The following is a 12,338-nucleotide window of genomic DNA, read 5'->3' on the forward strand; positions in this document are numbered from 1 at the left end:
CATTCATATCACTGAAGTCCCAGAAGTAAAGGAGAAAACATGGGGTATTTGAAGAAAACCCCCCAAATTTGGCAAAATATACACAATAGATCCAAGAAGCTGAGTAAACAGGATAAACTCAAAGAAATCCACTCCAAGACACATCATAACTGAATTTCCAAAAACTAAAGAGAGAAAAAAATCTTGAAAGTAGCCAAAAAGAAAGAAAGCATTGCTTACAGAATACCAATTCAACTGACAGCAAATATCTCACCTGAAATCACAGAGGCCAGAAGGAAGAGACATAACATTTTTTAAGTGCTGAAAGAAAAGAACCATAAACTGTTGACTTCTATTATCTGGTGCAACTATCCTTCGGGAATGTAGAGGAAATAAGGATATTCTCAGACAAATGAAAACCAGAAGAATGTGTTGCTAGCAGACATACCTTTAAGATTAGCAAAGAAAATTACTAGAGAAAAGGGGGTATTACATGATAATAAAAGACCGATCCACTAAGAAGATATAAAATTCCTAAATGTATAAGTACCAAACAAGACCCTCAGAATACATCAAGAAAAACTGACAGCTCTGGAAGGAGAAATGGACAAATCTACAATTATAGTTGGGGACTTTCACACCTCTCTCATCAACTGTTGGAACTACTAGAAAGAAAATCAACAAGGATTTAGAAAATCTTAATAAACACAATCAACAGGTATAATTGGCATATACAGAACACTCTGCCTAAAGTTTCACACACACACACACACACACACACACACACACACACACACACACACACAAACATTCAGCAAGATAGTGCCCTAAAAAGACCTCAAGAATCTTAACAGAGGTAAAATCATACAGAGTGTGTTTGCCAACAATAATGGAATGAAACCAGAAATTAATAGGAAATCTCTAAATACATCAAAATTGCACAACAGAATTGTACGTAATCCACAGGCCAAAGAGGAAGACTCAAAGGAAATTAAAAAATATATGGAACTGAATGAAAATGAAAATACAACATACCAAAATATTTAGGATAAAGCGAAAGCAGTGCAGAGAGGGACAGTTACAGAACTAAATGCTTACACTATAACAAGGAAAGGTCATAATAATCTAAATCCCTCCCTCAAGGAACGAGAAAAAGAAGAGCAAAATAAACCCAAAGCAAGCAGAAGGAAGGAAATAAACATAATATCAGAAATCAATAACACTGAAAATAGGAAAACAGAGAAAATCAATGAAACAAAAGCCTGGTTATTTGGGGGGAAAAATCAATAAAATAGATACGATGCTAGCAAGACTGACAAAAATAAAGAGAAGATATGAATCATCAATAACAGGAATAAAATAAGGTTTATGATTACAGATCCTATATCCATTAAAAGAATAACACGGGAGTAATTATAAATTTGACAATTTAGAAGAAATGAACCAATTCCTCAAAATATCACAAACTATTAACACTTATTCAAGATGAAATAAATTATCTGAATTGTCCTATACTATTAAAGAAATTGAATTCATGATTTTAACAAAAAAAAATTCTCTAAGGTCAGATGGTTTCAACTGGAGAATTCTAGCAAACATTTAAAGAATTATACTGCGGCCGGCCGGTGGCTCAGGAGGTTGGAGCTCCATGCTCCTAACACCGAAGGCTGCTGGTTCAATTCCCACATGGGCCAGTGGGCTCTGAACCACAAGGCTGCCAGTTCGACTCCTACAAGGGATGGTGGGCTGCGCCCCCTGCAACTAAGATTGAACACGGCACCTTGAGCTGAGCTGCCGCTGAGCTCCCAGATGGCTCAGTTGGTTGGAGCACGTCCTCTCAACCACAAGGTTGCCTGTTTGACTCCTGCAAGGGATGATGGGCTATGCCCCCTGCAACTAACAATGGCAACTGGACCTGGAGCTAAGCTGTGCTCTCCATAACTAAGATTGAAAGGACAACAACTTGACTTGGAGTTGAGGGGTCCTGGGAAAATTCACACTGTTCCCCAATAAAATCTTAAAAAAAAAGACCGCTCAATTGTTCCCCAGAAAGGTCCCCTAAATTCACTCTGTCTCTCCCACCATTATTGCCCTAGCTTGGCCATAATCCTACATCCAGACAATATCTGATAATGCTGAAAATACACTTCTGGCTCAGTGCTTACAACTGAACGGCAAACAGACCACTACAGTTGTTCCTAAGGGGCCTCCTTGCTCCTTTCTCTCCTGTAAGTACTGATCAGATTAAATCCCAACTTCTCAACCCAATCCCACTTCAACCAAAGGAGATTCTAAGTGAAATGTCATTGGAACAACAAATTCCAAGCTTTTTTTTTAAAAAAAAAGGTTTAAAAAGCACTATGTTAAACTCATATAACCAATAAACAGAAAATCTAGACGGTTCCTCTTCCTTCCCTCCTCTGAACAAGGGTTAAGAGGTTGAATTATGCCATCTCAACCAAAGGCAGTTCATTTCCAACCAGTTTTGCAAAACCAAAGGAATATTAAAGTTTGGAATATATCTGCCTCAAAGGTGGTCATCCAAATTGGCTTCTTCAACACTGAGAAAAGCCGCAATTGCACAGATAACAGAAAAGTATCCTGATTTCCCACTCATAAGTAGTAAAAGTATGCTCTTATCCAGGAATGGAAACTGTAAGAAGAAAACCTGGGTCTACAGAAATCTGGTATCGACTCCCTAAGTCATGGAGGAAGAAGAGACAGGTGGGCATTCCATGGTCTTTTTGGAAAGCTGACTCAACGGCCCGGTACTTCTGTAATTCCCTGTACTGTCGTATCAACTTCTCTTTACCTCCACTACAAACGTGTCAATAATGTGCTCCTGGGGGAGGAACCAGTGGGCTACTTCCTCTTCATCCATCACTGGAGCGAGATGAAACCGCTTCAGGTAACTGTTGGTTAATTCTCGAACTTCTTTGATATCTCTTGGTTCCATCGGTCTCAAGCCTGAAGTCTTTGTCACCTTGATTAGAGCGAAAAACAAAACCAATTGGGAAGCGTACATAGAAGAGGAGTAAAAGTCCTTTGCACTCAGTGTGATCAGCAGACCAGCTTGTTGGAACTGCAACTCTTGGCCCACCCCAGAGCTACCAAGCCAGACCCTGCCATTTAATAAGATTCCCACATTAAACTTCCAGAAGCACTAAGTTAGAACATATGCTGGACAATGTGCTGTATCTTATCTGTGTGTGCCAGGTCTTTGGTCGGTACTGCCCACGACCCAAACAGAATCAAAGGGACATACCTGGCTGATCTGTATACCAATGCCAAGAATTTTAACAGCCTACATAAGAGGGCAGAGCAACCTTAGCATGTGCTCTGGAGTATTATGCTTTAAAATTTCCCTGTCTGACATTTTGAAAACACAGTTGAAAAGAGTTGAGACACTTATTTCATTCAATGGCCTGTGAAAAGGATGTAGCTATTTTGTTCTCATGAACAACAAAAATGAAATGAAAGGCAAGCATATTGATCAGAATGGGAAGGGAAGCATTTTCATAGCCAAGCATTTTCTAAATTAGGCAAATGGCTGGCTGCCAACGACTGACCCTAGCCTCTCATGTCATCTTTTGATTAAAAGGTGACACGATAGGCATTTGAATCCATCCTTGCAGAGCGTCACAATTTTTCGATCAGGCCACAGGAATAAAATAACCTAAAGGTGAGGGCATTTGTATTTGTTCAACTTCCTGTCCTTAAAAGAGCTCCAGACATCACTTAGCTCTCTAGGGATTATCCAGACACTAGGACACTCAGGCTGAGAAGTGAGAAAACCCATTCCATTTGCTTGTTTGTGAAACAAAAATATTAAAACCTTACATAAACAATTTCATTTTTCCAGTTAACTTGATTTTTTCTTGAAACATTGGATACACTTTGAGCGATAACGTCCGTGTTTCCCTGAAAAATAAGACCTAGCCGGACCATCAACTCTAATGCATCTTTTGGAGCAAACATTAATGTAAGACCTGGTTTATATTATATTATATTACATTACATTATACTATATTATATTATATTATATTATATATTATACCTGGTCTTATAGTAAAATAAGACTGGGTCTTATATTAATGTTTGCTCCAAAAGACGCATTACAGCTGATGACTAGGTCTTATTTTCGGGGAAACACGGTTGTATGTAAATATTGCTATTCCACCTTTTCAATCCTAATTATTTCTACATACTTAAAAACTAAAAGCTGCCTCTAAAATTAGATCATTACGATTCCTGCATGCCCCAGACTAGCAGTATGGCAGAAGGCAAGGTAAAATACAATAGGTTTTCATCTTGCATGCCAGCTCTGCTCAATGTTAATAGTTGCACTGAGGTTTCTAAGGTTCCATGACAAAGAATGCTGATTGATTATTGATTAGTGGGAGGTGGGGGATGGGAGATGCGATCTTTGTATTTACAGACCTAATAGCCCTTAGCTTAGTATATAGTATGTGCCACTCAGTTGTGATTTACGTAATCTATAAAGACAGTCATGCAGCTAAAATACAGTTTAATAGTCTAAATTGAGAATTTCAGTGCTTTACATATAATGGAGAACTTGTACTTCTAGTCTTTCTGTGGATCTCCAGGTCCGGGCTTCCATCCAAGGCTTAACCCTTCAGGAAAGCAGGGCAGTAACAGCCTGAGAATGTGCTGAATGAATTCCTGAGTTTTGTACCACAATCACTTATCCAATAAGGTGAGGTAAAGGCTGCAGACATGGCAAAAAGTCCCTGTTAGCTATAGAAAGATGACACTTCTGTGGCCTGCCATTTATGTGCAAACCAAGCATGAAGCTCTATTTTTCTTTTGTTTCCCCGAGCCAATTTTAGTCAATTTTTATATTACAAGTCACTGGAAGGTGAAACCTATGTGATTTCTAAATACTGTTAAATATACCTTTAATATTGTTAAATATACATGTAAATATACATTTCTAAATGCTAGTGGGAAGACCAAAACCATATAGAATGCATACTGCAGTTATTAAAGAAGATTATTTTCTGCTATGAGGACAACCTTGATAAATTTTAAACAGCCTTTCTCAATATTAAGACTTTTTTCTTTTGTTACTGTTTCAGTTAACAATCAACAGTATTTAGCAATTAGATTAATTAATGAAAGCAATAGGATATACGATATCTGTGAATAAAGAACAATAATGAAGAAAAGGCTTGCCAACTTCTTTCTAAAGCAAAATATTCTTCTGTAGCATAGTTCTCGTGCACTGAATATTCATACTATGAAATCACTAAAATCAACATCTTTGGCCCAGCAGACATCCTTAAAGCAGCTGTTCTCAAATATTTTGGTCTGCCCTCCCCCGCTTTACACTCTTAAAGATTATTGTGTACTCACAAAGAGCTTTGCTTATGTGGTTATATCTATCTGTATTTGTCATATCAGAAATTAAATTAGAATTTTAAAACAAAAGAATGTATAAGTACACATTTCATATAGTGTCTGGAAGACTTCATAGTAAACATGTAAGATAATGAAAGTAAAAAAAAAATGCAAATTATGTTTCATTATTATTATAGAAATAGTGTTGACTTCATGGACCCCCTGAAAGGGCCTCGGGGACTTCCAGAGATCTTTGGACCTCTGAGAACTGCTATCTCAAGTCTCTGAAGGTCAGTAAAGTGGGTAGTAGAATTTAGATAAGGAAGACTCAGTGAAACAGTATGTTTGAGCAAATACGCAGGGAGAAAGTATATAAACTTAGCAATTTATAAGCACTTCAAGTTTTTACAGAAGCATTACAGCAGAGAACATCAGACTATATCAGCTATTAAAAAAATATAAGATCCTAGAAAATGGGGAGAATCTTTACTTCTGCTGACTAACAATGAATAGTTATTTCAGGGCCTAAACTTGCATCTTTCTAAATTCATGAAATCACAAACTCTCCAAACAAAAACCAAAAACAAAACAAAACAAACCATGGAAGCATGAAATACATTTTAAAATGTAAAACAAACACTTAAATTATAGCTGTTGTGCTCAGGAAGAGGTGGGACGAACGTTAAGCCTAGATAAAAATGACAAGCTTTGGCATAACCTGAAAGAATGGAGTGGTAATGTTTCTGAGCATTCAATAAAAAGCAAGAAAACATTTCCAGTAACTGAGAAAATCTTAAATTTCATAAGCAAATTATATCTTAATAAAGACTTATTTTCCCATGGTCCAATAAGATGCAATTCTCGTTGGACTTTATGTATTTTGAAACGTGTGTAAAATCTGTTTAGGGCACAAGGAAATAAAGCTCAGAGTCTATCAAAATACAGAAGCAATGTTGTTCTCTGTCAAACTATGTGGCGTGAACTGTTTTCGAGCCAAGATTCCAGAGTAGAGATGTAAGCGATGATTATGGTTATTTGATTTTAAAAAAGGAGCGGTAGGACACTCAGCACTACAACAATCATCTGCTGTACTAAACTGGACCATCTCATGCGTTTAGCACGTCTTTACAAGCGTGTCCTTGCAACACAGTGGAAAGATGCTGGGAGATTAATCTGACTCCTGCTCTTTATCTGCGTCACATTCCTTCACCTTTAAAAGCATTGACAAAACAACAACAAAAAATTTTGTTTGGAAATGCTCGATACCAAATTAAAAACAAAGCAAACGTTTAAAGGGTAGAGCAATGCGTTACTCTTGGAAAAACCTTAGTATTTTAGATAGTGGTAGCTAATGACCCGGGCTCCAGGGTGGTCCTGTTCTGGGCAAAACAGCCTGGTGTGTCCACGTCCTCTTCTGTGAAGTGGGGAAAATGGTCTGCCCTCCTCTGATCGTTACGGCAGTAAATGAGATTATGGGGCTTCAATGTCCAGCATGATGCTGGCCATAGTAAAAGTAGGCTCTTGTATTCAAAAGTCCACGGAAAAGGTATAAAGCAGGTACCACAAGCAGAAACAGTAACGAGGAATCAGAAAATGATAGTGCTCGACAGAACGCAAGTCGTACTCAGTAAGGTTCTTCTGTTTATACTGAATGGTCCAAATGGTCCTTCATGAGGAGACTGCTGGCAGTGGTGTCAGCCATCGGGGCCCTGTGAGAGGAGCAGGTGGTCTGAAGAGATAGCTGTCAGCACATTCCAGTTCTTCAGTATCTGTCCCTTCATCTCTTCTACCCTCTCTTTTTTTTTTCTCCCATTAATTTACTCTTCATTTTTCTTCCCGTCTCTGAGATTTAAGAGGAGGAAGAGAGACTGGAACGTGCCCACAAGAGCTAGTTGGACCTTGACAATCATCCTTTCCCGCTCTAACCTACGCTCTAATGACTACACGGAGACATCTGGTGGCACGGGGACATGATGCCCCCACAGCAGGTGTGTTAGAGGCGACAGCAGAAGCGAAGGGATCTAACTAGAGAAACATGGACGTCTGGGGCCTGCATCCTAAGTCCTTCACTTAAGAGTGACAGGCCCTTGTCTAAGTGTCAACCTTCAGGAGCCTCGGTTTTTCCATCAGTAAAATGGGGATAAGAAGTACCCACTTCAAAGCATACATAAGAGCACTTTATAAATTTCAGTTTATGAGGGAAATAAAAACCAATGCCTCACCAGTGATTTATTACCAACTTGTTAAAATTTTGTTATCTGAGTTGCTTCTTGTACAAAAACATAAAGACTGATGGACAACGTCAAATCAAAAATACTTTTACCTCTAATTCTAATCATCCTGAATAAATCAATGATAGGTATGAAAAACTCCTTATTCTTCATTCCATTTTAGGCAACCTATGTGTAAGTGGGCAGTTTCCTCAGAAGCAAACTAGACTACGCTGAAATTTCGGGAGACCAAAGTAGAATAGCGTTAGCTCCTAGTGAAAAAGTAGGCATGCCTGAAGTTTTTTGTTGCTGTTGTTGTTTCGTTTTTTACATTTTTTAATTAAATGTATTGGGGTGAATTGGTTAGTAAAATTACATAGGTTTCAAGCGTACAATTCTGTAACACATCATCTATATATTGCATTGTGCATTCACCACCCAAAGTCAAATCTCCTTCTGTCACCATATATTTGGCCCCCTCCACCCTCTTCTACCATCCCCCCGCCTCTCTTTTCCTCTGGTAACCATTAAACTTCTCTGTATCTATGAGTTTTTGAAGTTTTTAATTCAACCCACAGATAACAAAGTAGTTAACAACCGGCCAAGGAGGACGGTGAGAATCAACGGTGCCTGTAGAGGAGGTATTTCATCTCAGCTATGTGCTGCGCCCCTTTTCTCTCTGCCATTTGTGCCCCTGTGACTGTCCCTCTCAGTTGCTCAGGATCTTGGCCGTTAGCAGAAATTATTTCTAGCTTCAAAAGAATAAATGTTGGTTGTCATGACGCTAGTGTGACTTCTCTGAACATGTTCCTATTTCTCCATTTCAGAGCATACACCTCCCTGCTCTCAACTTCCTTTTTGCCACCCTAGCTTGAGAGGCCTGCTCCTTCTTCCCCAGGTTGTAATGACCCTCCTGCTTCGTGTCACCTGCATTTTTTATTTCCATCTGTTCTGATCTATGGTTCCCCTGCCCTCCTGGGCCTCACAGAGAGGCAGTGGGCTCATTAATTCAAGCCCCCACTGCCCGCAACAACAACGAGGACAGAAGAGGAGGACAAGCCTTCTGAGCCCTCTGCCAGGTCACGAAGCCCGAGAATGACGACCCTGAGACTTCCAACAACGACCCTGCTTTCCTTCCCTTCCACTTCTCTCCTTACTAAATTCTGCCTAAGGTCAGACGCTAGGTGATTCTCATCTAGCATCAGAAGACATTAATTCATGCAGTCACTGATGACGTGCATTTGGCAGACACACAACTGGCCGAAAGACAGAAGGAACTGGAGTCTGCTGCCCCAAGAACGGCCATGACAGGTGAAACCCTCACCATGTTGAAGAGGAACATGGCTACATTCCACATGAATTCCTCAACCCAGTCAAAAAAAAGATCTACTAAACCACTTTGTAAATACCCCCACCGAAAGAACTCTGGAGAAATCATAACTTCAAATACAAGATCCCACTGGTTGCGGACAGATTCTAGGGTGGCCCCCGGGGGGTGTCTGCCTCCTGGTGGTATTCACGCCCTTGTGATCCACTCCTCTCAAGTGTGGCTGAGACATGTGTGTGACTTACTTGTGTCTAACTGATGAAATATGGCAACGGTGACTGGATGTCACCTTTGTGAATTGAGAATAAGGTTCTAATCTTGCTGGGAGATTCTCTCTGTAGACTCTCTCCTCACTGGCTTTGATGAAGCAAGCTGCCAGCCGCCCTGGGGAGAATCCCATGGGACAAAGACCCGAGGTAGCCTCTGGCTGACAGCCAGAACGGAACAGAGGTCCTCAGTCCAAATGCCCACAAGGAACTCAAGCCTACCAATGCCCTGTGAGCTTGGACGTGGATCCATCCCTGTCAAGTTTTGAGATGAGACCCAGCCCTGGTTCACACCAGATGGCAGCTTCATGAGAGACCCTGAAGCAGAGGCCTCAGCTAAGCTGTGCCTTCATTCCTGATCCACAGAACCTGGGAGATAGTAAATGTGTTGTTTCAAGCTGCTGCGTTGGTAGTCATTTGTTACGCAGTAATAGACAGCGAATACACCATTCAAGCTAAGCACATTAAAATTTTACAATGGAATATTGTAAAAAAGAATGAAATCCTGCCATTTGCAACAACATGGATGGACCTAGAGGGTATTGTGCTGAGTGAAATAAGTCAGATAGATAAAGACAAATACTGTATGATTGCACTTATATGTGGAATCTAAAAAAACAAAACCAATGAATAAATAAAACAGAAACAGATCTACGGGTATAGAGAACAAGCTGATGGTTGCCCAAGGGGAGGGTGGGTGGGTGAAATTTTAAAACTTTTTGTTTTAAATAATAAAAATAAGTAACTTTTCCCCTATTAAGAGACAACTTTTCATACTGGGAAGTTGCTAGTTTAAAAATACGATAATTTAATGAGATATTATTTCCTTTCCCCAGGTCTCTCCTCTAAATCTTATGCCTTAATTCCACTGAGTGAAGATATCAGAAGTCTGAACTTTTCTTCCCTCTTATTTAATAGATCCTAAATACTCAAATTTTCAAAACTTAGTATCTTGAGTTCAATCCCATCCAACCACAAACTGAAGAACCTAAAAAGTCTTTAAAAAACAAACTGGTTATTTCCAAGTGAACGCTCTTACTTTTTCTCGCCCAAGTTCTATGCAGTCTTTTTAGGTACGTATTCATGTCCTCAGATATAGGAGCCAGCTTTTAAGACTCCTGCACATAATTCTCTTCTACATGAAAAGCTTCCGTTGTTACAGCCTTGGAAAACTGCAGACCGTTCTTACTTACATCTGGGAGTCTGTACAGCTTCATCGTTCTCTGTAAAGTCATATTTCTACTCAAGTGAGAAAATTTCACTTCTACCAATTTTCTGGGGTTTAGTGATCGATGCCAGTATCTGGAATACAATAAAGGTTTGAAAATCGGATTGATTTCTAACTCTGCAAGTTTTGGCTCTTCGTCTCAGCTCAGCTGTTGCAGTACATTAGTGAGCACTTACACCGTTTCTGGCGCAGTGCTCGATGCTGGCCCTCCTTCTACACAATTATTTTATCAGTCATTTTTTAAATCTACAATATGTCCTGCACTCACAAGTATGTTCCTTTATAGTTTGTGACCTTTCATCTGTTTTAGTAAAGAGGAATCTTAAAATGGCAAGTCATATTAATAATGCTCAGTATTTAATTGCAAGTATTTAATGACCATCACTGATTCTATAGAAAGCAAACCACAAAGTTTAAAAACATGAAAATATTCCCCCTAAATCAGTAGACTTCGTGTTTACATAACGTACACCAAAGAAAACAACTTTGTGAGAAACTAGCTTAAATTTCTTAAGTGATTCCACTTTAGATACTAGGATGAATGATTTGTATTAAAATATGTCTGTGAACTCTTATTTATTCTGTTATTTATGAATAATTTAATAGGAGATAGTAATTTTATAGTTTTATCTTTCATGCTATGTTTACCTTAAGTATTGTTTTATTTGAGTCAATAAAAATGGAAGGAGAAACAGGTTAGTTAAGTGACAATTTGATAAACAATTTTCTCACTGGATTAACGTTTGAAATCTTGATAAGAGCAGATGGAGTCATAAAAACGGAGCTTAAGCCTCTCCTAACTCGTAGTGAACAGGTATGTCTGGGCTTTTCAACTGCTGCTTATCAAGCTTCTGGAATAATTCCTGGTAGTGCTACAGCGAACAGTATAAGACTGAGTGTTGGAGGAGCGGGGGGAAATGGAACTATATTGGACATTTCAAGATCACAATGCCCTGGGTTTCCTCAAGGTAGAGCCAGTGCTCGTCTCTCAAATGGAAGAGACACTGAAATAGAACTTCAGCTCATCAGCATGCAAGTGGCTGTAAGCTGAAGGAAGGCAGGTCTCGGGTTCTTGGTTCTAGTCTCCATCTCTGCTACCAACCAACCACATGAGCGCGGGTGAGCCAAAATCCCTCTGAGCTACACGTGAGGAGAATAACATTCTAGCAAGAGGGCAGGGAGGCTCAGTGCTTAGGTACAGGTAATATGTGAGGTAAGGGTGCTGCTATTATATTACCTGCATGTGGCCACTGGTTTAGGAAGAACCACGCCAGCGGTATAAACGGCCTGGAAAATCCCTTCCAAATTCACTCTTCTAGTTATTTCTCGAATTAACACTGGGGCTACCCGTTTTGATCTCAATTTCTTATGAACACAAAGAAAGTTGATTTCAACCATCTTCTTCACACTAAGAAATAAAGATGTCAAAAATCAAAACAAACAGAAGATGAAAACATTGAAAACAATAAGACAACACCCGTAAAATTTCAAAGAATAATGGAAAAACATCCTTTAACACAGTATTTAAGAAAAAAATCTTCTATCATCTAGACATTTCACAAACTCAGATTGATACACCATTCCCCGAAGTCACCTGCCAAAGTGATCACAACTCTAGACTCTGGAGACTCAAACCCCCCTTGTTCTAAATAAATTGTAGGATTTGGGTCTTTTATAAGTTTTCAGTTAGAAATTGGATCAGATGTGCCTCAAAGTTTCTCTATGTGTTTTTCCTATAATGCATACAATTATAGCAATAACTGGGTATGTTAAGATGCTGCTTTGGATGTAATGCCATCTCCAGGATCCCTGACAAGCGCTGTTCTAAGCCCTTACGGCTTAGAAACCTCGAGAGCGCCAAAGCCAGCTCCTTGCTCTGGTTCCAGGTCCACAGGCATTTCGTTGGACATACAATATTCCTTGAGATCAAATGCTTTTCGCAGTAAATCAGCTAACCCAATATACTG

General features: G+C 39.4%; 1 protein-coding gene across 3 annotated transcripts in view; it reads right to left on the bottom strand.

Moving 5' to 3' along the window:
- The window catches only part of NMT2 (N-myristoyltransferase 2), a 55,812-nt gene that overhangs the window by 4,247 nt on the left and 39,227 nt on the right, over positions 1-12,338 (bottom strand). For all 3 annotated transcript variants that reach the window (XR_004422431.1, XM_033100650.1, XM_033100651.1), the window contains 3 exons: positions 11,609-11,779; positions 10,337-10,445; positions 2,792-2,962 (listed from right to left, as the gene is read on the bottom strand). Coding sequence is in view for 2 of the 3 variants with exons in the window: in XM_033100650.1 (XP_032956541.1) it covers positions 2,792-2,962; positions 10,337-10,445; positions 11,609-11,779 (451 nt within the window). In the remaining variant the exon portion in view is untranslated. The remainder of the gene's footprint in view (positions 1-2,791; positions 2,963-10,336; positions 10,446-11,608; positions 11,780-12,338) is intronic.

The sequence above is a fragment of the Rhinolophus ferrumequinum genome (genome assembly GCF_004115265.2).
Source record: "Rhinolophus ferrumequinum isolate MPI-CBG mRhiFer1 chromosome 5 unlocalized genomic scaffold, mRhiFer1_v1.p scaffold_110_arrow_ctg1, whole genome shotgun sequence".
Taxonomy (NCBI): domain Eukaryota; kingdom Metazoa; phylum Chordata; class Mammalia; order Chiroptera; family Rhinolophidae; genus Rhinolophus; species Rhinolophus ferrumequinum.